The sequence below is a fragment of the Capra hircus genome, chromosome 8 (genome assembly GCF_001704415.2).
Source record: "Capra hircus breed San Clemente chromosome 8, ASM170441v1, whole genome shotgun sequence".
In the NCBI taxonomy this organism is placed as follows: Eukaryota; Metazoa; Chordata; class Mammalia; order Artiodactyla; family Bovidae; genus Capra; species Capra hircus.
Window position 1 is genome coordinate 929721 of NC_030815.1, and position 24759 is coordinate 954479.

The 24759-nt window shown below is 53.3% G+C and overlaps 1 protein-coding gene across 3 annotated transcripts in view; it reads left to right on the forward strand.

The window, feature by feature from the left end:
- PALLD (palladin, cytoskeletal associated protein) overlaps positions 1–24222 on the forward strand; it is a 382006-nt gene extending 357784 nt beyond the window's left edge. Inside the window, exons 13-22 of one of the 3 annotated variants that reach the window (XM_018051789.1) lie at positions 1368–1466; positions 2495–2545; positions 3782–4003; positions 6840–6989; positions 12826–12920; positions 14538–14670; positions 18822–19029; positions 20683–20848; positions 21151–21284; positions 22354–24222. In XM_018051789.1, the coding sequence (XP_017907278.1) occupies positions 1368–1466; positions 2495–2545; positions 3782–4003; positions 6840–6989; positions 12826–12920; positions 14538–14670; positions 18822–19029; positions 20683–20848; positions 21151–21284; positions 22354–22526 (1431 nt within the window). In that variant the 3' untranslated portion in view covers positions 22527–24222. The other 2 variants (XM_018051788.1, XM_018051787.1) reach the window with 2 other exon arrangements.

Below are 24759 nucleotides of genomic sequence, written 5' to 3' on the forward strand. Positions count from 1 at the left end.
AAACAGCTTTTTCCTGACGCTGCACGTGACCCTGTCCGCATTTCTGGCGTCTTCGTATATGACTTTTTATATTCACATGGCGCAGCAAGTGGTTCCGAAACTCAGCAGTGAGTGAGTCTGGCTGCTGGTGGTGGCAAGTGCGTCTGACGCGGGCCTGAGTATCGAGAGATGCTTCCCCTCCAGAGGAATGGGGTGGCACCAGGCCGCCCTCCCCAAATATCAGGAAGGCTTTTTACGAGAGCAGGTGTTTAAAAAGGTATTTAAAACTGTGTCTGAAAACTGAACCCGTGATTTTTTAACGCATGTGAGAAAATTAAACAGCAGCATGCGGACGAGCCGCTCCGTGCCACAGATGCCCGTCTCCACCTCTCCTCATCCTCAGCCCCTTTTTCCCAAAACAAGGCCATCGGAACTTCAGGTCTCTTTGCCATTTGGCATGTGTGCTGCTTCTCTTCCTGGTTTCTGCTGGGACTAAGACCAGCAATTGCTGGAAAGCAGTGGTTTACCCAGCATATTTTCCTGATTAGAGAGTTTCTAGGAGAGTCTGTGTCTAGATTCAGAAGTTTGGAAGTTCATCTGAAAAAACTTGCACATTTTTTTAAATTTTATTTTGCGTTACTAATTATTCTCTATTTTGAATCAAAAGCTTGTTTTTAAAATGCCCCAGTGAATGGGCTGATGACCGTTTTGGAGCCAGCACTCAAGGGCACCCATCAGACCAAACGCGAGTGGGCCGTTTGGTTTGTGTTCAGCCCAAAGCCCTGGTCGCTGAAAGCGGGAGCCTCACCACCTTCGCTGGGAGCAGTCTCCCCTGAGGCTCGAGGCCGTGGGTGTCAGGTCAGCAGGCCGCTTCCAGCCCCTCTGCTGGGTCAGCATGTGCAGCCAGCCTCCACGGCGTCCTGTGTTTGCCTGCGTTCACCCCCGCGCCTGGCCCCGGAGAAGAGCTCTCGAAGCAGCACTGCCCACCAGCCTCGGACTCCCTCCCTAGGCTCGGAGCTGTTCTGAAGCCTGTGATAGCTATGACCGTACACGTCCTGTAGAAAACATCTTGCTATGTAAAGGTCTTTGTCTTCATATTTATCATTAGGCATAAAATACATGACAGTTAGGGGACTTCTGCCCTGTTGCTTGCCGTGTTCACCGTCAGTCTGCTCTCGGGATGGGTCACCCTGACTCTCAGCACCGGGTCAGGACTGGAGGGCCAGCGGGAGCAGGTGAACACAGGGAGCAGAGGGCTCCTGTCTGCACAGGCGTCCGGAGGTGGAGAGGAGCGGTCACAGAGAACAGACCCGTTTGTTCTTTGCATTCGTGTTCTCAAGGCGCTGCAGCAGTGAGATTTTTCTGACTCGTGTGGCTTCTTTGCTTAGAGGTTGACCTATGAAGAAAGGATGGCTCGGCGGCTGCTGGGTGCAGACAGTGCGACTGTCTTCAACGTCCAGGAGCCAGAAGAGGAGGCGGCCAACCAGGTATGCGATCCTCCCGGCTTCCCGGAAGAGCAGAGTGTTCTCCGCCCGCCACCGCCAGCCTCCCTAGGGACCCGGTCCTGGGGCCAGCTCTGTGCAGAGCCAAGGGTGGGTCGCAGGCTGCCTCTGACCAGCGGCTAGTGAGCATGCCCTGTGTTGAGGGGGTGATGGAGTTATTTCCATCGATGACACCTGTCCTTTTTGTCTTAGCCATTAGTTTCTCTTCTTTCAAGTATCTTTCTGATTTCCCTGTCCTGTGCGGTAATGCAAAACAGGTTTGTGTGGAGGAACATACATTCGCTGAAATTGTGTGAAATGACTCACGACTATTTTCAATTACGTTCTTAACATCTCATCCAGGTGAAGTATCTATGTACAGAAAAGAATGTTTTTCTTCACAAATATAGTTAAAAATCGGTAATGAGCAGGGAATCTGCTTTGTCCCCTGCTAACACCAGCAGAGAAGGCAATGGCACCCCACTCCAGTATTCTTGCCTGGAAACTCCCATGGACAGAGGAGCTGGTGGGCTGCAGTCCATGGGGTCGCTAAGAGTCGGGCACGACTGAGCAACTTCACTTTCACTTTTCACTTTCATGCATTGGAGAAGGAAATGGCAACCCACTCCAGTGTTCTTGCCTGGAGAATCCCAGCGACGGGGAAGCCTAGTGGGCTGCCGTCTATGGGGTCGCACAGAGTTGGACACGACAGAAGCGACTTAGCAGCCGCAGCAGCAGCAACACCAGAATCCTTCATGGATTTGCTGTGAGCTGTTTATCATCTCCACTGGTTCTGTTTGGAGTCTCCCTATATACTGAATAGTTTTAAGATAAAAGAAAGCTTTAGAACACAAGTTTAAAGGATCAAGTAAACTCTTTCTCCTGTCTATTCAGAAATGGATCAGCCTTCAAAATCTGAAAGTTTTTCTGTGCTAAATATTGCTCCCACCAGAGTTTCCCTTAAAGCTAGAAATCTGGTTGGATTCTTGCCGCTTCTCTTACTGGGCTTCACTACTCCTTTTCTGCTGTTTCAGGACCCCTGGCCATCTCGTGCTTCTGTAGAGAGCCCTCTGGACGGTCAAAAGGTCACCTTCACCTCTCTTCTCCTCCCAGTCCTTCTGTGTCCGCTTCCTCTGTTCTCCCTCGTGTGCTTGTGTGTCTGCACTTCCTGCCACACGTTAGTGACCGATACACTCACTGTCTGTTTTCATTCAGTATCAGAGGCACAGAGTTACTGCAGTGTGATTTGTCACGTCGTTTATTTACAGACTTGAATTTTATTCTGTCCTTTATGACTACTCTGAATTTTAAATTGTAAGAAGTTTCTCATTTGTTAAAAGTTTTCTAGGAGAAAAAAGAGCCAATTCTTAAACTGATTAATTTAATAATGATTAGACAAAGCAGCTTGTGTATCTCCTGCAGTTTCATTCATTCTGCTGAATTTCTTCCTTCAAGCCAGCAGACTTTTTTGGGGTTGTGGGCGTACCATGTGGCGTGTAACATCTTAGCTCGAACCCTGCCCCCTCCACTGATAGTGCCAAGTCTTATCCACTGGGCACCAGGGAAACCCCACACCAGACGGTTTTTTAAAGATTGAGTAACTTTAAGAGAAAGCCTTATTTGAAACAACCTTTCATTTAATATTAATAGAGAGTGTCTCATAATGGGCTGCCTTTTCTGTACTTCATGAGCAAGTGGTCTCTTGGAACCCCTTCATTACCAGAGGATGCTGGCAGGCACTTGATGCCTATTTTTTTAACCACATATTTGACTGGACTGTCAGACCTCTTTTTCTTTTAAAGAGGGTGGGGAATGGTTGCCCAGAGCTGAGGAGCTGAGGGAAGGTCGAAAGCTGGGTGGGGAGGATTGTCAGGAGAAGGGAATAAGGTACCATTTCTCCAGCACCACTGGAGAAAAGGCCGAGTGAGCCGCAGCTGCCCATCTGGGAGGTGCCCACCCTCAGACAGGGATGGGTCAGCGTGGCGTCAGTGCTTAACTTTTATGAGCAGTTTAGGAGTCACTGTTGCCTTTTTTTTTCCTTCTCCCTATTCTGAGAGAGAAGGGAAAGAAACTCATTCTCCTAGGTGTGTGGCTGTGGTGTTTTTCGGTTGACAGGACTTGAGGATGGTTTGAAATAGCACATGTCCTTCCAGGCATTCTTTGTTTCATGTGGGAGTGACTGGGGTGCAGACTTGTTGTTGAGCTCTGTAGTAAACACATCGCTGTCCTCCGGGAGCCTGACTGCAGAGGGGCTGAGTCTGATGGGGCGGTGTGTAGCACGGGGGGCCCAGTCGGTGATGCAGCCCCTCCGTCTGACTCAGGAGTACAAGGTCTCCAGCTGTGAGCAGAGGCTCATCAGCGAAATCGAGTACCGGCTGGAGCGGTCCCCCGTGGAGGAGTCAGGGGACGAGGCACCCTGCGGGGACACGTCTGTGGAGAGCGGAGTGGCCCCCTTCTTTGAGGTGAAGCTGAAGCATTACAAGATCTTTGAGGGTATGCCTGCGACGTTCACGTGCAGAGTGGCCGGCGACCCAAAGCCCAAGGTGAGTGGAGACACAGCCTCCTCAGACCTGCGTGCCCTGAGCATGGGTCTGGCTCCAGCCTGCAGGGTGTGTGGTAGGAGGACAAGTGCCGGAGTTGAAACTGAATGTGCCAGTCCCGCAGTCGTGTCCTATTGCTTGCGACCCCATGGACTGTAGCCCGCCAGGCTCCTCTGTCCATGGGATTCTCCAGGCAGGAATACTGGAGTGGGTCACCATGCCCTCCTCCAGGGGATCTTCCCCACCCAGGGACTGAACCCACATCTCCTGCATTGCAGGCGGATTCTTTACCGTCTGAGCCGCCAGGGCAGCCGCTAGACGAGGACAGGGTTGAGCAGAACAGGGCAGGACAGAATGGGGTCTAAGGGGACAGAACAGACGGACTAGGAGAGTGGCTGGCAAGGAGCGCCTCACACCCTCCCCCCTCCCTCCCATGGAGCCACCGCTGCGACACCCCAGGTGCAGGTGTCAGGCTCAGCTCCAGCAGGTTGGCGAGCTTTCCCAAGGCCAGAGGGCTATGGCGGCCAGGCCTGAACTTGAACCCCGCCTGCGCTCTGTGCTGGACAGAGGAGCGAAGCTGCCGCTACTGAAGGGAATCATATGTTTAATCCACAAAGCCCAGGCCTCCTGTGGATACAGAGGCAGAGGGGGCAGGAGTACCACTGCTGGGGCTGGCCCGGCCAGAGCCCTGCCCTACAGGCACAGGGGGACACCGGGTGGCGGGTGGCCCTCTCTTTAGACAGAGACCAGGATCACCACTCACGGCCCCACGGAACAGCACGCAGGACTGCACTTTTCCCTGGAACTGGAGAGAGGTCAGCGAGAGGGGCCCAGTGAGAAGCGGAAGCTCCGCCCTGACGCTCTCGCAGGATATTCTGCCCTCGACAGGCTTGTTCCCTTGAAACATGAGAAGACGGAAGCGACGTTCTAGTTCACACTGTTTTCCTCTCAGAGTAGTCTTGGTAGAATGTTGGCACTGTCTCTTAATTTGGGCTTCCCTGGTGGCTCAGATGGTGAAGAATCCATCTACAATGCAGGAGATCTGGGTTCAGTCCCTGGGTCGGGAAGCTCCCCTGGAGGAGGGCATGGCAGCCCACTCCAGTACTTTTGCCTGGAGAATCCCCATGGACAGAGGAGCCTGGCAGACTGCAGTCCACGGAGTCGAGAATAGTCAGACATGACTGAGCAGCTCAGCACAATACATCTCTTAATTCTCATTTGAAAGTTGTCTACTAAGTATAATACAGGTGAAAAACAGGATTAAAGGGAAAAAAGAATTCTAAAGAACTGGCATAGCAGCAAGAATGTGAAAGGGAGAAATTATATACTGATCAGAGCTTCTTTGTTCCAGGAAGTAAGCCAACCAGTAAGAGCATGATAATTATGAAGTGTCAGCCATTATGTAACTTAGCTTTTAGAACTGAAAGCTGCTAGTCTGTTTCGATGATGAACTTTTAGATTCTGGAGAATGGCAATACTGGTAACATTGTTTCCATAGAAACTAGGGAGGGAAGAGCTACAGCTCTCAGACCCTCATTGTTGGTGCACTTGCTTCCTGTTGTCTGTTTCTAGCCTTTTCCTGTCTTAGACATGGAAGGTTCAAGAACGGTTTTTCAGATTCAGAGGCTTTGACAGGAGTAGCAGTCAAAGGCCAGCTGTGGTCTCAACTTGCCAAGTGATGTACAGGCAGGAGGAGGTTCATTTTACAGCAGGCTCTGAAGTAGGTTTCCTCTGCCGGGAATCAGTTAGGAGTGCCCTGGGCTGCAGGGAGCAGAGCTGACCGCATCCTGCTTGAAAAGCGAGGATGCCGTTTCCTCCGGCCGACACAGTGTACTGGCTGTGTTGGGGCTGCAGCTCTGTGACCGTCACTGCGGCCTCTCTTCTGCTGTGAAGTTCACGACCAGCTCAGATATAACCACCAAACCATGACAAGCTGATTGCCTGGGATCGTGCCTAAAGGTGAGAGAAGGGAGGACGGACCTGGAGAAGAGATGGTTTGGCCGTCTAGAACATTTCTGTCTAATCAAGATGTACTTCCATTGTATTTTTCACAATTTTCTGTCACTCCAACTATTATTTGAAAATTAGTATATGTTTAAGTACTGCTGTGTTTAACATCGTGGGGAGAGCTGGTGGACTGTAACCTTCAACCCTGTGCCCCCAACCTGCGCCCCCCACCCTGCCCTCTCACCCTGTTCTGTTTGTCTGACACAGACGAATTGACTGGACTTTAGGGTCAGGTTTTTTTCATGTTGAGATAATGCTTTTACCTTTATAAGTAATACATGTTCACTTAGGACATTTGAAAACAGAAGCAAAAAGAAAACTGTGATGCCAGCTGAGAAGTCATTGCTGTCTACCATGTAAATAATGGATGAATGTAAATGCCGCTTATGTATGTCTTATATATATATAATGTGATTAATAATTTAATATATTATTAATATATCTTGTTTTAATATTAATTTTTTATTTAAAATATATGTTTTTCTTACTTATTATTTGGCGGCACCGTGTCGTAACTGCAGCATGCAGGGTCTGTGATCTTAGCTGGGGCAAGTGGAATCTAGTTCCCTGACCAAGGATTGAACCTGGGCCTCCTGCACTGGGAGCGAGGAGTCAGCCACTGGACCACCAGGGAAATCCCTATACGTCTTCTAGAAAGAAAGAGAACGTGTGATTTCTGAAGCTAGACTAGAACTAGCCTGTTTGCTGTCTCACCTTGTCCCTCGGACGTCAAGGTCCTGCCCAGGTGCCCTGTTCTGTCACAGGAGCTCAGAGCAGCCCCCCACCCACCCTACACACACAGGCCTCACCTTCTCTCTGCCTCCTCCCACAGATTTACTGGTTTAAGGATGGAAAGCAGATCTCCCCCAAGAATGATCACTACAGCATCCGCAGCGACCCCAGCGGGACCTGCTCCCTGCACACCGCAGCCTCCACGCTGGAGGACGACGGCAATTACACAGTCATGGCCGCAAACCCTCAGGTGGGAAGCGTGGGTGGCCTTGCTCTGCTCTGCGCCAGCGCAGCCCCCAGGCGGAGAAGCGGCTCGCCTGGTGGGGCGCTGGTCCCCCATGTCCTCTGTCCAGCTTGGTTTCCCAGCAGAGATTTCCTTTCCTGAGCGTTTGTTTACTCCATTAGACGTTTGTGTGGGTGATTCACAGATGTGCACCATTTATTTCCACAATGTCGAGAGACTGCTGTGCACACCTCTCCTGCGGGCTGGGGCTGCCGTTCTCGGGAGGACGAAGTCCTGAGACAGAAGATGAGCCAGTAAATAGACGCACAATCCATGTGATTCCATGTAGAACAACTTTCCCAGGAGAGGGGAGTGAGGGGTATGTGTAAGATATGGTAGGAAGACTCAAAAATTAAATATTTAGAAGAAATACACACACACTTAATTCAGTGGAATTTAAATAACCTATAAGTGTAGACAAATTATAATTTTGATAGAATATAAATAGAGCACTCAGGATTTTGGTTTTTCTCTTGTATTGGCCTTTAGATTTAGAGTCAAAAAATTAATTGACTACTTAGAATTTAGTAGGCAGCCACTGGCCACCAGGTTCCAATTCAAGCCTGCAAATTCTTTTTTGTGGAATATCTTGTATATTTTAGGAACTGTACTGAATCCACAGACATGTGTAAGAAGTGGTTTTGTGCCTTATACACTTGACAGGGTACTTTACAAAGTCTACAGAAAGCACATAGTCAGCCATGTCCGACTCTTTGCGACCCCATGGACTATAAAGTCCATGGAATTCTCTAGGCCAAAATACTGGAGTGGGTAGCCTTTCCCTTCTCCAAGGGATCTTCCCAACCCAGGGATCGAGCCAGGGTCTACCTGCATTGCAGGCGGATTCTTTACCAGCTGAGCTATCAAGGAAGCCTGTAAATAACACACTCTTTTAAAAAAGAAAGCTGACAGTTTTATTATGTAACTGATGGAGGTAGCTCACAAGTCATCCTTTTTAAAAAATCTCTGACCTGTTTGTATCATTCTGTATTTCATTATTTCTTTTGAAAGAAACACCAAGTATTAGTAGACGATACAGGTGCTCTATGCAGCGCTTGCACGCTTCTGCAAGTGCGTACATTGTGGCCAACAGCGCTCTCCTGTCCTAAGGTTACATTGTCACTTAAAAACACCTTACTGCAGCGGTGTTAAAATTAGGCTGAACTGAGGTCCCACAGATCTCACTGCAACCAGGGTGTCATCTGGGACAGCTGACTCCTTACTGACCAGGAACAGTTTCCAAGTTCATGCACCTTCTTGAGGCTCAGAGTTCAATCAGTGAATACGTGGGCTCTGAAAAACAGTCCCAGTCATGACCTTTACTAAACAATTACGTTTGCATGCTTGTTGGTGTTCATGTTGGTGTATTTGAGGGAGTGAAAGTGGCACTTTTTTTAAATTGTAGTTTTAGTTTGCTTCCTGGACCATTACTAACCGACTCCCATCTTCTGTTTTCTTCCTCTTAAAAGAGTAGTGGAGAACTCAACAAACCCCAGGGTTTTCCTTCCTGCTGGGCTCTTTCTTCCTCTTGTGCCCTGAGAAGGCTGGGGCAGGTGATGGAGTTAGAGTTCACCGTGCTCCTTCCGCAGTCACACTGCTGGGGGTCTGCTGTTCGTGGCCAGGCGTTTTGCCCGCTGCATGTTTTGGACTGTCGTTGGAGTGAGCACTTTTAAAGAACAGAATAACGCAAATGTCAAACTGCAGTTTGGACTCTGCGTGTGGTCTCCGTCAGGTGATGTCACACCTTGAGGGGGAGTTCCCAGCCAGCGTGGCTGAATCAGGACTGCACAGCTGGGGGCTAGGTTGGGGGCTTAGCTAAAGATCCACCCCCCACCACCACAGCCTGGCTGGTGGGAGCCACACCAGGGCCAGGAGGAGGCCCCCACCCTCAACCTGGGGCCCTGAGCTCTGATGCCTCAGTGAAGAGCCACCACGCCCTGTAGATCACCTCGTCTGATTCTTCATGCTTTACCTCTTGGAGACAAAGAGCTGGGCAGTGACCATTTACGTCAGGGCACCAGAAGCCTACTTTTCCTTTTTGGTCTGTTTATTGGCTGGGCTGGGTCTGTTGGAGGCATGCAGGGTGGTCGAGCTTTAGATGCAGTGTGCAGAATCTTAGTTGTGGCATGTGGGATCCGGTTCCCTGATCAGGGATGGAACCCGGGCCCCCGCATTGGGAGCGCAGAGTCTCAGCCCCTGGCCACAGCAAAGTCCCGAGCCCAGCTTTTCTGACTGTCTCCGTCCCGCCTGTGGACTGAGCAGACAGCAGGGGGACCACTCCGGGCCCCAGAGGCTCCCATGCCAAAGCAGGTCCTCATGCCAGAATCCTGCTGTCTCTTGAGGTCTGATCCACCAGGATTCTCATTAACGAGGTGTGTTCATATCACTAAACGTCTCCTTTCCTACCTGAATGACCAAGAGGCAAGCATCAGAGGGGAGACTCCTAAGCAGAGTCTGGGGAGATCCTGAGAGTCGATGTGGGCCTCAGGCTGACGTTGCTGTGCATTTGGGTTTTGTGGCGCTTGACAGCCGCTGTTGTGAGCTTCTGAGCACGTCTCCTGGTGGGTGGGTGTTAGTTCAGGGGTGAAATGCCTTCTCATCCCTGGTCTTCAGTGGCAGGTCCATGCACACATGCCATATGTGGGTTTTGTGAGTCATCCAAGATTGTGCGTCCAGTCTTGTGAGAAATTGGAATGAACTTCCTACCCACTTAGGAAAACAAAGTGGCATTTCAGCCATGACCCACGAGAGCCCACTTCTCTGCCTGATCCTTGGTGCAAGCTGTCACTTGTTGCCGTGGGAACTCGGTGATAGAAACCCCTCACCCTCCATGTTGTTTAGCTGCTCAGCCGCATCTGACTGTGGCCCCATGGACAGCAGCACGCCGAGCTTCCCTGTCCATGGAATTCTCCAGGCAAGAATACGGCCAGTTCCTTCTCCAGAGGATCTTCCCAACTCAGGGATCAAACCCCTGTCTTTTATATCTCCTGCACTGCAGGTGGTTTCTTTACCTCTAAGCCACCAGGGAAGCCCAGCACTCCATAAACTCAGCTTTATAAACAGTTGCTATGGTATAGAAAATGGCTTTGTCAGTCTTGTAATTTGTGAATTAACAAATGGTTTAAAAGGATCATGATGTAAATAGGTACTGGAAAAAAATCTCAAAAGTAAAAGCTAAGTTTTCCAGGATACATAAAGCATAGATACATACATATGCTTCCAGTCCCAGAAGCATGGCGTGGGGTTGCCTGATGTGGGCTCCCTGCTTCCTTGATGCCCTTTGGTGCCATGATTTTCTTCCATGATCTAGAAGGATTCGTGTTTGGAAGGGGGACAGCACCATCTCCCTTTTCGCACACACCGTGGCTTCCACAGTATCGCTGAGGGAAGGAGGAAAAGGCTGATGGAAACTGACCTGAGTCATGGAGCGTGAGCGGTGAACTTTCCAGGCGGGGGAGATAAGTCCTGAGAGTAGCCACGAGAGAGGGCGAGAACCACAGAGGGAGGCGAACACGGCCAGCAGTTAATTTCATAGAAGACTTTCCCACCTGCTCGGTCTTCGGGAGTAAGAGGCCTGTGAGGTGTTGTCGACAGGTTTCCGCCAGAGAGCATCCCTGCCTGGTGGCTCCCAGGAGACAGGCAGCCGCAGGGTTAGCGAGGTCAGGAGGGGCTGCGCCGTGTCCCCTGTGCCAGACTGGGACCTCAGGCCCCGCCTCTGCAAGCCTCCCGCCTCCTGAAGGCGCAGCGGGATGCAGATGCAGCTGGCTTCGCTCTGCTGCATTGCTGGGTGCCCAGTCCTGCCCGGGGCTGGATGGCCGTGGTGCTTTGTGCTTTCTCCAGCTGTGCCGTGTGTCCAGTGGCTGGCTGTCCTGAGCCCTGGGCCCTCGGTTAGACTCTGTGAGCCAGGACAGGCAGATGCTGTTTGCAGAGCAGGTAAAGGACCCGCGTCACCAGGCATCACGTGCACCTCATGAGGCAGGCATCGCGCGCAGAACCGCCTTCAGAGTCCACACTCCAGACTCGTGTCAGCCTTCAGCCGAGGACCTGGTAGGAACAGAAGAGCTGTGGGCAGCAGTTACACTCAAAAGACTGGCCTGTTGGTGGGCTCTGCTTCAGCTTTACAGGATTTCTGGCTCCTCCCAAGCTTCACGCCACACTTTCACTTCTGTTATTCCCTCATGTGTTGATAAGACGGTTAGAGGTGGGCAGACAGCGTTGAGGGGCCCAGAGCCCGTGATGGAGCAGCAAAGCAGAAAGTAGGGAAACCCTGTCCTGAGAACAAGGGGCGCTGTCGGTGTGAACGCACAGCCCTTGTCCTCAAGCTCTGGACAGAACCACGGGGCTTCCGTGTCCACCTGTTAGGCCGGCCGCGGTGACTCGTCAGCTGTGCTGTTTGTAACAGGCTCTCCCGGGCACGTGCGCACAAGTGCGGGGGACGGGTCAGTGTGACTCTCAGGTGTCAGGCTGTGTTGGGGAGTCCCCGGTGTGTGCCAGGGTCAGCATGGGAGAGCTTCTGTCACGTGGCCGGAACCTGAGATGCAGTTGGTGCGGGGCGGGAGTCGTTCCCTCCCGAAGTGCGCTGCTCAGTACTTGGGGGTGTGGTGGCCTCAGTGAAGGAGGGGCCTTCCTCGCGGTTCAGGGCCACACGAGCTGTGTGTTCCGGCAGCCGCTCCTCCCGGGGCCGCCTCACCCTCCGTCTGCGCTGTCCGTGTGAGTCTGTGCCTTTCCTGGGGCCTGGGGCCTGACGTGCAGGCTGTGGGGAGACGCGCAGGGCCCCTCCCTGCACCCTGCTGTGGCGCCTCCCTCCGTGTCCCCCGCCAGCATCCTCTCCCCCCTCAGCCCACTCCCAGGGGAGCTCAGAAGGCAGTTGCGAACCCATGCGACCCTCAGCTCTGGCCTCCCGTATGTAGGCCGCTTGGGATGACAGTGGGGGTCAGTGGTCAGCCGTGGCGTGAGTGCACACAGGGCTGCCCTTCATCTGGGAGCTCGAATTCACCGAGGACAAGAATAAATGATCAGTCCGCTTCTCAGGTTCCTGCCCTGGCTCCTCGCTTTCGGTCGTCGTCAGAGCTTGGAAGTCCATCCGCTCGTGCTCTTGGGCCTTGAGAGGAGCAAGTGGAGGAGAGAATCTGCTTTGCTGCTCTGCCAGCCATGGGGAGAAAGAGGAGCCTGGGCCAGGAAGCTGCAGCCCCTGGGTCCTTCATTCCTGTAGTCGGGCCCCTCAGCACCGCTGCGTGCCCCTAAGTCAGCACGCACCGGACTCTCTGTCGACAGAGACGGTAGTGCGTACCGCCGTGCTTTGTCACCACGTTAGACGGGGCATAAGCACCAAAAATGTTGACTCATGTTTTATACCTAGAACTAATGTTAAGTCCACTGTATTTCAGATGAGATTGGGTGTGTTGGGCAGGGTGGTTGTAGACCCATCAGCTGTAGTGCAAATTAAAAATGTTTTAAAGATAAAATACAGTTTTTCATTAGATAGTTTAACTAACCTTTGTCATCTGACCCTCACGTTTCAGGCATTTGCTTCTGGTTCATAAATGTCAAATGCGCTCATTTCATGGGGAGAATGTTCATGGGCTCGAGAGACCTTGGCAAGTGACAGTTAATTCATAGGGGGTCGTCGTCTTAAACGGCATCCTAGATGAAACGGTAAAGCCGAGCCAAGTGTCGGAGGGGGCCCTTCTTATCCACGTGCTTCACACGCCGAGTCCCGGGGTGCGGGCGGGGGTGGCCCGTGGGCCTGGGGAGACCGCGCTGGCTCCAGGCATTGCTCACCGCCGTGGTCCTGTCCCCGCAGGGCCGCGTCAGCTGCACGGGGCGGCTGATGGTCCAGGCCGTGAACCAGAGAGGCCGCAGCCCCCGCCCGCCGGCCGGACACCCTCACGGCAGAAGGTACGTCCTGCACCCTTCCCGGGCATTGCTGGGGTCTCGCTGGCTCCTGAACCTGGCACCGTCAGCATTGTGGGGAGCCGACAGAGTGGGCACATGAGGGGAAGCCTGGGGCTCCCTGTGGCTGGGGTGGGGACGCCAGCCAGGAGGTGTGTCGTGTGGCAGCCGTGTCACCACGGGTGTGCCCAGGCCCGGCCGCGTGCCCCTCACCGCCGCCCTCGCGCCGGGCCTCTGGTTGCCTGGACCACCTCGCGCCTAAAGGTTTCTGCTCCCGTCACTCAGTGCACAAGTTTACTCGAGACCCAGACCTCAAAGTCAGACTGGCCACATTTGGGACACTCCGTACCTGGAGCCGCCAGGGCGCGCAAGCATGGGCAGGGCGTGTGGTGCCCGGTGATGGGCATGGCTTCAGAGGAGCTGGTGGGCTGCTGGCCTGGGCACCCTGTCAGGGGATTCCAGGTGGACTGGGGTCCTGGAGGGCCACAGCGGCAGGGGAGGACACACCGGAGAAGCCGCAGGAGGAGCAGAAACAGCGAGCAGGTCCGCACCAGTGTCTGCCAGTGTTTGGGAGGCAGCTGCAGGCCTCGGGCTCACAGCTGTGATGCTGGCCTCCAGGGCAGGACCCGCGCACAGCGCCACCTGTGCCAGCTGTGAGCACAGCACAGCTGAGCAAGTCCATCTGCTTTTCCGGGGCCTTCAGTACATTTCGGCTGTTCATGGGTCACATGGCAAGCAGTTTCCTGGAGGAGCATCATACTGGTAAACTAGATCTGATAGGTGACTCTGTTGAAGGGTGTATAATTCTAGCCCATTATACTAATTTTTCTTTTGTTTTGGTTTTTTTAGTTAAGTGTTTCATAACTTACTTTCTGATGATCACTGGCAGAATTAGTTTGAACATCTTGTCCTTTGATTATTACATCTTCCCTGCAATCACTTTAAATCATTTTACTCTTAAAAGGTGCCTCTAGAAACATACTCAAAAGCAAGAAAGATGCACAAAATCTGGGAGATTCACACAATTTTATTTTAAAGCAAAAAATAATTGTCTTTAGGTACATGGATAACGGATGCAGAAGACCTGCCTAAAAATTGAGTTGTTTTCCTGGTTAATGAAAAGGAATTTTAATTAGAAACATATTACTTGGTTAAAAAATAAGAACTTCTGATTTCCTACAAACTTTCACTCACAGCGGAAAGTTATAGTTATTGATACTGAAAAACATTTGGTAGTAAATGAGCTGCTAGTTCTCATACAGTTCTCATTCAGCTTTAAAAATATTTTAAAGCTTTCTTTAACCTATTTTTTTTCCCATTTCCCAATTCATGATTTATACTAGTCATAAGGGTTAGGATAGCAGATTAAGATCTGTAATTAGCAGACTATTAAATTTGTATCAAACTCCCAAGTGAAACAAGATTTTGCCTCCTGACTTTTTTTATGCTGTAAACGGTTGAGATTAGGGATCAGGTAAGCAGGTAAGGAAATTATGTTTTTGCCCTGGTATTTAGAAAGCAGATGACTGGGACCCTAGAAATGACCTGCCATCTCTCGATCTGTTTTTCTGTATCGTCTGTCCACCCCACCCCCATCTCCCGTATGTTGACTCTGGTCTGAAGGCCGCGCTCACGGTCCAGGGACAGTGCTGACGAAGGGGAGCCCATCCAGGAGCGCTTCTTCCGCCCGCACTTCCTGCAGGCACCCGGGGATCTGACCGTGCAGGAAGGCAGGCTCTGCAGGATGGACTGCAAGGTGAGTGCATGCGCCCAACCTCCCCCCAGTGCTGTATCTCTCCTCTGGTTTTGCTCCATTGATTGACCTTAAGTTTAAATCTCAGCTCTGAAGTATGAATGTTTTATAAAATTATTTGGGCTCCCTCTGCTGGTTCTCTCTGGAATTACAGAACATAAACAGGAGGCACTTAAGAGAACTCTGGACTCACAGAAATGTTTGAAAAGGATACATTCTTAACAGGAGTTTATTGTCCAATGTATTGTTTTCATTTACATTGGAGTAAATTGATTTACGATGTTGTATTAGTTTCAGGTGTACAGCAAAGTGATTCAGTGATACACACGTATCTTTTCAAGTTTTTTTCCCATTTAGGGAGTGTAGTCCCCTGTGCTATGCAGCAGGTCCTTGCTGGTTATCTGTCTTAAATATACTGCTGTTTATATGTCCATCTGAACCTCCCAGTTTATCCCCTCCCTCTGCGGGTGCTAAGTCACTTCACTTGTATTCGAATCTTTGCAACCCCCATGGACTGTAGCCCACCAGGCTCCTCTGTCCATGGGATTCTCCAGGCAAGAATACTGGAGCAGGTTGCCATTTCCTTCTGCAGGGGATCTTCCTGCCCCGGGGGTCACACCTGAGTGTGCACTGGCAGGCGGGCTCTTTACCACGAGAGCTGCCTGGAGAGCCATACCTTTCTCCTGTGGTCACCATAAATTCACTATCTATTTCAGCAAGTCTGTTTCTGTCTTATAAATATGCTCATCTGTATAAATAAGTTCATCTGTATCATTGTTTTCAAGATCCCATATATATATATATGCGATGTCATATTTGTCTCTCTCTTTCTGACTTAAAATGACAATCGCTAGGTCTATCCAGGCTACGGCAACTGACGTTGGTTTCCTTCTTTGTGTGACTGAGTAGTGCTCCATTGTATATATGCACCACATCCTCTTTATCCATCCGTCGGTGGACATGTAGGTTGCTTCTTTGTCCTGGCTGCTATAGATAGTGCTGGTGTCAAACTGGAGTGCCTTAGTGCAAGTGCTTTTTGGGGTTTGTAAATTAGAATGAAATGTGCTACAAGAAGCCACCAAAAACTTGTGTCTCATTACTTCTTTAATTTTTTTAACTTTAACATATATATATATGTTCATATGTATATATGTATGTATTTGGAGTAAAGCGGATATACAGTGTCATGTTTGTTGTTGGTATACAGAATCTTACTCTGTTACAAATGTAGATGTTCATCTCTGTGGTTTTTTCCATATATAGGTTTTTTCACAATGTTTAGTACCCCTCCCTTGCTATGAAGTAGGTCTGTGTTGATTATGTATTTGCGTGTGTGAGTTAGTGCCAGCCTCCTGATTTACCCCTCCCACCCCGCCTTTCCCCTTTGGTAACCATAGGTCCCGTTTTCTAGGTCTGTACATCCCTTCTACTTTCGTAAGCTAGTTCATTGGCATCCATTCCCACATTCCACCTGTAAGTGACACCACATGCTGTTTGTTTTTCTCTTTCTGACTTATTCACTTTGCTATGATGCTCTCTCGGCCCATAGGTGACAGCAAATGGCATTATTTCCTCCTGTTTCATGGCTGAATCTACTTGATCATGCAAACGTATCACCTCTGTTATTTTATCTTCATGATTGGAGGATAATGGCTCTACACCATTGTGTTTCTGCCCTACAGCAGCGTGACTCAGCTGTAACTACGTTTACCCCTCCCTCCCTGCCGCTCACCCCCCATGCCTCCCCTCTAGGTCACCACAGCGCGCCGAGCTGAGCGCCCTGTGCTCTGAGCAGCCCCCCGACTCTGTACTGCACGTGGTCGTGTGTACCTGCTGATCCTGCTCTCTCCTTCCTCTCCCCGTGTCCACAGGCTGTTCTCTGCATCCTGTGTCTCTGTTCCTGCCCTGCAAATAGGCTTCTCAGCACTCTTTTTCTAGATTCCATATTTATGTGTTTTATATATATGTATGCATCAATATGGAGTATTTGTTTTTCTCTTCCTGACTTCGCTCTGTATAACAGACTGTATATAAACTGTATAGTTTCATATTCATCTCTACAAATACCCAGTTTTATTCCTTTTTACGGCTGAGTAATATTCCATTGTGTATGAACACCTGTCACCCACTCACCTGTCGTCGGATGCTAGGTCTCCCCCGTGCCCTGGCCCGTCGTCCTGTCGCCGGGTGCTAGGTCTCCCCCGTGCCCGGGCCCGTCGTCCTGTCGCCGGGTGCTGGCTCTCCCCCGTGCCCGGGCCCGTCGTCCTGTCGCCGGGTGCTGGCTCTCCCCCGTGCCCGGGCCCGTCGTCCTGTCGCCGGGTGCTGGCTCTCCCCCGTGCCGGGGCCCGTCGTCCTGTCGCCGGGTGCTGGCTCTCCCCCGTGCCGGGGCCCGTCGTCCTGTCGCCGGGTGCTGGCTCTCCCCCGTGCCGGGGCCCGTCGTCCTGTCGCCGGGTGCTGGCTCTCCCCCGTGCCGGGGCCCGTCGTCCTGTCGCCGGGTGCTGGCTCTCCCCCGTGCCGGGGCCCGTCGTCCTGTCGCCGGGTGCTGGCTCTCCCCCGTGCCGGGGCCCGTCGTCCTGTCGCCGGGTGCTGGCTCTCCCCCGTGCCGGGGCCCGTCGTCCTGTCGCCGGGTGCTGGCTCTCCCCCGTGCCGGGGCCCGTCGTCCTGTCGCCGGGTGCTGGCTCTCCCCCGTGCCGGGGCCCGTCGTCCTGTCGCCGGGTGCTGGCTCTCCCCCGTGCCGGGGCCCGTCGTCCTGTCGCCGGGTGCTGGCTCTCCCCCGTGCCGGGGCCCGTCGTCCTGTCGCCGGGTGCTGGCCCTCCCCCGTGCCCTGGCTGTTGTAAACAGGGCTGCAGTTCACTATTGGGTGCACTTTGAATTCTGGATTTTTTTCTCATTCTTTTCTCCGCATATACTCTTAGAGTGGGCTGCTGGATCATGTGGTGGCTCTGCTTGAGCACTTTAAAGACGCTTCCTTGCAGTTCTCTGCAGGGGCTGTTACCACACTGTCCACCAGCACAGCACCTTAGGAGGGGCCCCTTGCCTTAACCCCACCCTTGTATTTATTGTCGGTAGGCTTTTTGACAGTGGCCGTTTTGACTGATGTGGGGTAACGCCTCATATCTTTTATTTGCCTTTCTCTAATAGTTAAATTTTAATTTCTCCAGCATATTTAGTGATGCTGAGCATTTTCTCATGTGCCTCTTGGCCTCCTGTATGTCTTCTGTGGGGGAAATGTCTGTTTGGATCTTCTATCCATTTTCTGATACTGAGCCTCATGAGCCATTTGTAAATTTTGGAGATGAATCCCTGTCAGCCACATCACTTGCTACATAATTCTTTCCACGGTGTAAGTATCCAGATGTCAGTGTATATGTTTATATGCGTGTATTTATTGTGGGTCTGTAAGAATTCACACAGACCACCTCTAAAATGACATTTTAGTTACAGAACCAAAATGAATACAAACATAGATATATATATACAGAGTCAAAGGGGAAAATTTTATTTTAATCAGGTGATACCAAGGGGTTAATATTAATTTTAGTTTTATATGTAAAAGTGAAAGTCGCTCAGTCATGTCAGACTGTTTGCAACCCCAGGGACGACTATACACCGCATGGGATTCTCCAGGCCAGAGTACTGGAGTGGGTAGCCTTTTCCTTCTCCAGGGGATCTTCACAACCCAGGGATCGAACCCAGGTATCCTGCATTGCAGGTGGATTCTTTACCAGCTGAGCCACTAGGAAAGCCCAAGAATACTGGAGTGGGTAGCCTGTCCCTTCTCCAGCGGATCTTCCCAACCCAGGAATTGAACTGGGGCCTCCGGCATTGCAGGCAGATTCTTTACCAGCTGAGCTGTCGGGGAAGCCCTAGGGAACTGTGAATGTGTAAAAAAAATCGGCTTCTTTTAAAGAATGATCTTTACTGCCCATCCAAGGACTGAACCTGGGCCCCATGCAGTGACGCGCAGACTCTCCACCGGACCCCCTGAGGACCCCACCTCACTCTCCTCCGCGCTGCCCTGTAGGAGGTGTTTAGAAGTGAGCCTGTCTGTGCCAAGAAGAGAACCAGGACCAACACTAAGAGCCCATCTCCTGTGGATGGAGCGGCCCATTTTGGCATCGGAGGAACTCATATGCATTTCCCTTCTGCCTCAGGTCAGTGGGCTGCCCACGCCCGATCTCACCTGGCTGCTGGACGGCAAGCCAGTGCGCCAGGACAGTGCCCACAAGATGCTGGTGCGGGAGAACGGCGTGCACTCCCTCGTCATCGAGCCCGTCTCAGCCCGGGACGCCGGCATCTACACGTGCGTGGCCACCAACCGAGCGGGGCAGAACTCCTTCAGCCTGGAGCTCCTGGTTGCAGGTAGGCTCGGGAAGACACGCTCAGGGCGAGAGGAGACTCAGCAGCGCCCCCAGTGTGAGAAATCATTTTCATTAACGCAAACACAGGAAAAATAGGGTATACTAATAAGGATTATAAAGTTAACTTAGCAGTGGGGCTTCCCTGGTAGCTCAGCTGGTAAAGAATCCACCTGCAACGCAGCAGACCTGGATGGTATAATTTTTTGCTTTAGCTAAGGAAAATGAGTGTATGAAAATGTTTAGAGAATCAACAAGAGTGGGGAGTGTGTTGTGTCCATTTCTCACCGCTGCGTGCAGAGCCCTCCAGGAGCCGTGTGGGGAGCCCGTGCTGTGTCTGCGTCTCTCTGTTTGCAGAGCGCTCTGTGTGTGTTGCCTCACCTGGTCCTCAGAGTAGCACCTTTAGCAAAGCAGCTGGCTTCTTCCATGTTTCCCAGAGGCGGGATCTATGGAGACCACGTCCTCCCCTGGTTGTGGAGTTGGGTCCATCCCATCCCTGGTTTTCTTCCAGGTCCGAGTGCCCTGAGCTCTTTGTAGAGACAGTGTCTCCTCCTGAGGAGTCTCCTGACAATGAGACACGTGCACACAGAAGTGTAGTCGGCCTGTGGGCTGGGTTCCGCTTCACTCCCTCCTCCGGCCCCCGCTGCTCACTGTTGTGTGGCTGGCTCTGTTGCCCATGCCTGTCCTCAGGCCCGAGATGTCCCCGTCAGCACTTCCGGGAGAAGTCAGGGCTCAGTCCTCGTTTCCTGGCCATGTCCTCTGGCCGGCCCATCACTGCTGCTCACTCTCCCTGCTGCAGAATGGGCCATGATGCTCACAGTTTAAGGACTAAATCATTTCACAAGGATGACATCCTGTGAAACACTGCCTCCCCGTGCCTGCCCAGCACAGCCTCTGAAGGCAGCTGTCTGCTGTTGTGACGTGACGGTCCATCCATCTTTTTCCTCTTAATGAAAGCAAAGACCCAGAAAGAAAACAAAGAGGTCTGCTCCCACCATCTGCGTCCCCCAGAGTAGCTGGAAAAGTCCAGTAAAAATTAACTCCCTACATAATTTGAGGTCAGACAGGGTCCTCGTTATTTACAGGTGTGAGGTAGAGCTGTGATGTGTCTATCCCTGAGGCAGGCGGGGAGAAGGCCGGGTGCTCTCCCTCTTGTTGGCAGCTGTGCGGTGATCACGAGGCCAGCGGCACCTGCAGGGCACAGCCCACCTTGCCAGTCGTCAGGCACCCATTGAAAGCCCCCTCCCCCGCCCGCCCGTGCAGTGCTGTTGCCCGTCTCCCTGCAGCAGGACCTAGAGGTCCTTAGCATCTCCCAGACAGCAGGGCAGGCTGCTCGTGGGTCTGACCCCAGCACGCCAGGGCTCAGCGTCACTAGGGGGAAGCGGTGGACTAAGGAAGCCCAGCACCCTTGTTGGTAGACTGCCAGCCTGCAGGAGGCCCCTGAGACCACGCAGGCAGGCGCTGTGAGGGTGGGTGCAGGGCTCTCAGCCTCTACCTCGCAGAGGAAGAGGAGGTGTGGGGTGAGCACAGGCTCCCGCCGGGTGAAGGACTCCCTTGGCGGAGGACGGGCCTCTTGCCCCACATTGCTGAGGGCACCTGCGGGCTCTGTGGCACTGCCCATGTCTCCCAGGCAGGACACCTGTCTCCTGTCTTCCAGCTAAGGAAGCGCACAAGCCGCCGGTCTTTCTGGAGAAGCTGCAGAACACGGGCGTGGCGGACGGCTACCCCGTGAGGTTGGAGTGCCGGGTCTCGGGGGCACCCCCACCACAGATATTCTGGAAGAAGGAGAACGAGTCACTGACTCACAGCACGGACCGCGTGAGGTGAGTGCCAGGCCCTGCCCGCCCTCGGGTCTGGGGGTCCTGAGGCAGCAGGGCTCACCCCTATGGGGCGCCTCCCGCAGGATTGGAGAAGCCGGCCACCCCAGAGTACAGGGGCCATGCGGGCCTCCCAGCCCCACCTGCGGAGACGTTGTGGGGGCTCCCGTGTGCCTCAGACACGGGGAGGTAACCTGCCTGCTGGGGGTGACAGGGCAGAGCCTGCGGGACACGCAGGGTGCCGTGAGCCACGGCTCGCAGCCCTGCTGAGGAGCCCGGCAGCCCTCACAGCAGGCCCTCTCCCACAGCATGCACCAGGACCACCACGGCTACGTGTGCCTGCTCATCCAGGGCGCCACGAAGGACGACGCAGGCTGGTACACCGTGTCGGCCAAGAACGAGGCCGGGATTGTGTCCTGCACAGCCCGACTCGACGTGTACAGTAAGTGCCTCCCCGTGCTGGGCGCCCGAGGCCTCCCGGTCCGCACCGCAGACTCTGGTCTGTCCCACACGGCCCTCGAGCCTCCCACGCCGAGACTTCACCATGCTCTTTCTCTTTCTGTTTGTAGTTTCCCGACAGTAATAGTGACCCTCGCCAGGAGAACAGTGCCCAAGTACCGCTCAGAAACGCTGCGTGCCGCAGTGCCGCGTGTGCCCCTGTTTCTCTGGCGTGGGCTCCCCAGCTGTGCTTTCTCCCCCCACGCCTCTAGGAGCTAACGCTAGGCTCAGGCACAGTCACAGATGTGTCCATCTCATGACTGCATGGTGCACGGGGCCGCCTCTAACATTCCTCCTGTGTCCTGACCCGGCACAGCGTTGGGACCCACGCTGAACGGGGCCCATTGATGCTGCAGGGCGTATTTCCCATGGCTGAGCGCTTCGTGTGTGTGTGTGTGTGTGTGTGTGTCTGAAGCAGTTTGGCAGTAGGCTTGTGTGTTTGTGTGTGTCTCCTTATGTACACGCATCCCTGATTTTAAAAAATCATCCCTTTTGAGTTGACAGACTAGGTCAGTATCCCTCTATGACAGTATCAGCCTATGACAGAGGCACTCTGTGACAAGTAAACCCCGAGGAAAAATTCAGAACTGATTTCTGAATTAAGAAATACCTCCATGAGATGCTTTAGTAACTATGACCTCAGCCAGCACCCCCTCCCCAGTCCATTCAGAATTCCTGTCACCACTGTGGAATGCCTACCCATGAGCTTTGAAGATTTCTTAAAAGGGGAGCTAGGAAGCTTAGTGGCCATTTCCGAGGAGTCCCCAGGCTGCAGCGAGTACCGAGGTGCGGGTGAGCTGCATTGCCTGTGTCCCCCCTGCGGTCTTCGCAGCCCGTGTAGACGCGCTCTGTGACAGGGGCGTGAGGTGCAGAGCCGTGCGGGCCTCTCAGGCCTCCTCGGGGGCATGCGGGGTGTGCTGTGAGCAGGCGCCCGGCCGCACCACAGGCCCTGTGCCCCGCGGCAGAGTCCTCCCCACGCGGCCCTCACCTGCGTATGCTCGGGTGTCTTGCAGCCCAGTGGCAGCAGCCACCGCCAAGCGCCAAGCCGAAGCGGGTGCGGCCGTCAGCCAGCCGCTACGCCGCGCTCTCCGACCAGGGCCTGGACATCCGGGCGGCGTTCCAGCCCGAGGCCGGCCCGTCCGCGCTGGCGCTGAGCCCCGGCCTGGTGGAGAGCGAGGACCTGTGATTGGCGCCCTCGTGGGAGCACAGACCCAAACGGCGCCGCCCGGACCCGCCTCCTGCCGCGGGACGCAAGTGCACCGCGACTCCGAGAGACAGAAGGGCACCGCAGCTCCCCTTCTGTAAACCAGCAGAGGCTGCGCACGCGACGCCGGTAGACGCACGCCTTGCGCAGAATCCACACTCATCAGCCAGTTCAGACTCCGGGAATCGCTGTGATTCAAGGAGTCTGAAAAGCCAAAGCCCTCACGGAAAAGCGACCCCGCTCCGTGTTGTCCTAAGTGCCTTCAACAGTGGCTCAGCACTGCCACCCCGCGTGAGCGCGGGGGCTTCCGGAGGCGGCCCCACAGCAGGAGGGCACGACCAAGAAACCCACGCAAGTGCCTTGTCTGTGCAAACCGTTTTCTACTGAGTCGTACGAAGGAACCACTTGCTGCAGTCCTAGCAACATCCTGAGTTTCTGTCAAGGTTAAGACCTTCATTGTTAGCTTTTTCTTTATGTGTTTTTTCCTTTTTGTTGCCTTGGTAGGGAGCTTACATGCTGAAATCCGTAACTTACTCTGAGGAAAGCAGAAACAGACCACAGACCATTCCACGGAGGGCGTCTAGACCACCCAAGTGACCGCGGCAGGCGGGGTGTGTCGGGGTGAGGGGCTAGGGAGGAGCAGAGGGGAGAAGGGCGAAATGCGAGGCGCACGGTGACGGTGTCCACGCAGATGGCCGGGGGGCGGGAGCCAGTGGAGGCCAGGCTTCCCTCGGTTCTCTTCAAATTCCGTCCACGACGCTGCCGTTCCTGAGTCAGGGAGTTAGGGTTCCAGTGGTGGGGGACCCTCGGGACACCGCAGGGTCGGAGCTGGAGGTGGGGTGCACAGAGCAAGTTGGTAATGGGCTGAGCGGAGAGGTCGTCAGGGTCGGAGGCAGCCTGTGGGCACTCGTCTGCTGGGGGGCACAGGGCTGAGCTAGAGCCAGGTGGGCGCCAGCGTGCATGTCCTGCAGGGCGCCTGCGCAGCGGGTGGGAGCACAATTTAACTTCCCTGCAGCCATGAGACCTCTGACTGAAGAAGGTGCTGGGCTCCCAGTCATCCCAAGGCCATCCAGAGTGCCCCTGACTCTGGTCAGTTGGATGGAGCGGGTTCTGACCAGACTTGACAGTTTTAAGTCGGAACCAATTAACTTTAAACATGAGAAAATGGGGCCTGCTATGATATGGTAATGGTACTTTGCTATGAAGAGAACACACTGTATTCCTTATGCAAAACACATTTATCTTTCATTATTTATGATAAAGCTGTCAAACTCTCTTAGCTCAGTTACTCGATATGTAGTGTTTTTTAATGATTTTGTACCTGTGTGCCCCCGTGTAGCCCGTTTCACTGCTTCACACGCACAGCTCTGCACTTCCTTCTAGACACACCAAGCAAGCTCTGCGTGCGCAGTGTGAGTGCCGGCACCCGCAGCCTGGGCAGGCTGGCACGCAAGGCTCTCCTGGACCGACCTCTCTCGCAGAATCACGACTGGTGTCTCTCCATACTTGCCAAATGTTCCCGAATGTGACATTTTGCTGACTTGCTGGGTCTGGGATTAAGCAGCGTTATTTTGCCACCTTTCATGTATTTATAAAAACAATAAGTACTCTCTTACTACTTGGGTTGTCGTGCTGGTGTAATGTGGATTTAACAACAATAAATATTTAACAAATAAGAGCTGCAGTTTTGTGAAGCACATGCTCAGTTCCAGGTCTCTCTCAGCCTTGATGAACCCGTGCGGACTGAAGCCACTGGTCACTGCACTGCGCGCTCTCCTGGGTGCAGGAGGCCGGGACAGGCTCAGACTCCACGCGGGGACAGGGCTCACAGGGCCGCCCACATCCCTTGGCACGGCAGCCCCTCCATCCCCAAGCCCAGCACCAAGACCCTCGGCACACATCTTCACACACACTAACTCTTGTCGGGAGAACCCGTGCTTCGAGGGACCACCAGATGCGGGACCTGCAAAGTCCTGTCCACACAGAGCCTGGATGTGGTGTGGGGGAGAGGGAAGGTGGGTGCACCCAGGAGGGGGCTTGGGGGCCCTCTCGAAACCACGCCCGCTTCAGCACTTTACCTGATACGTGCGTGACGCCGGTTTCTGTGACCCCACAGGGAGCACCTTCGCGCCATTTAACTATCACCATTCTCAGGGACTAAGTGCACCGCGCTGTGGCTCAAGATTCAATATAAGACGCTGAACACACTCCTCCC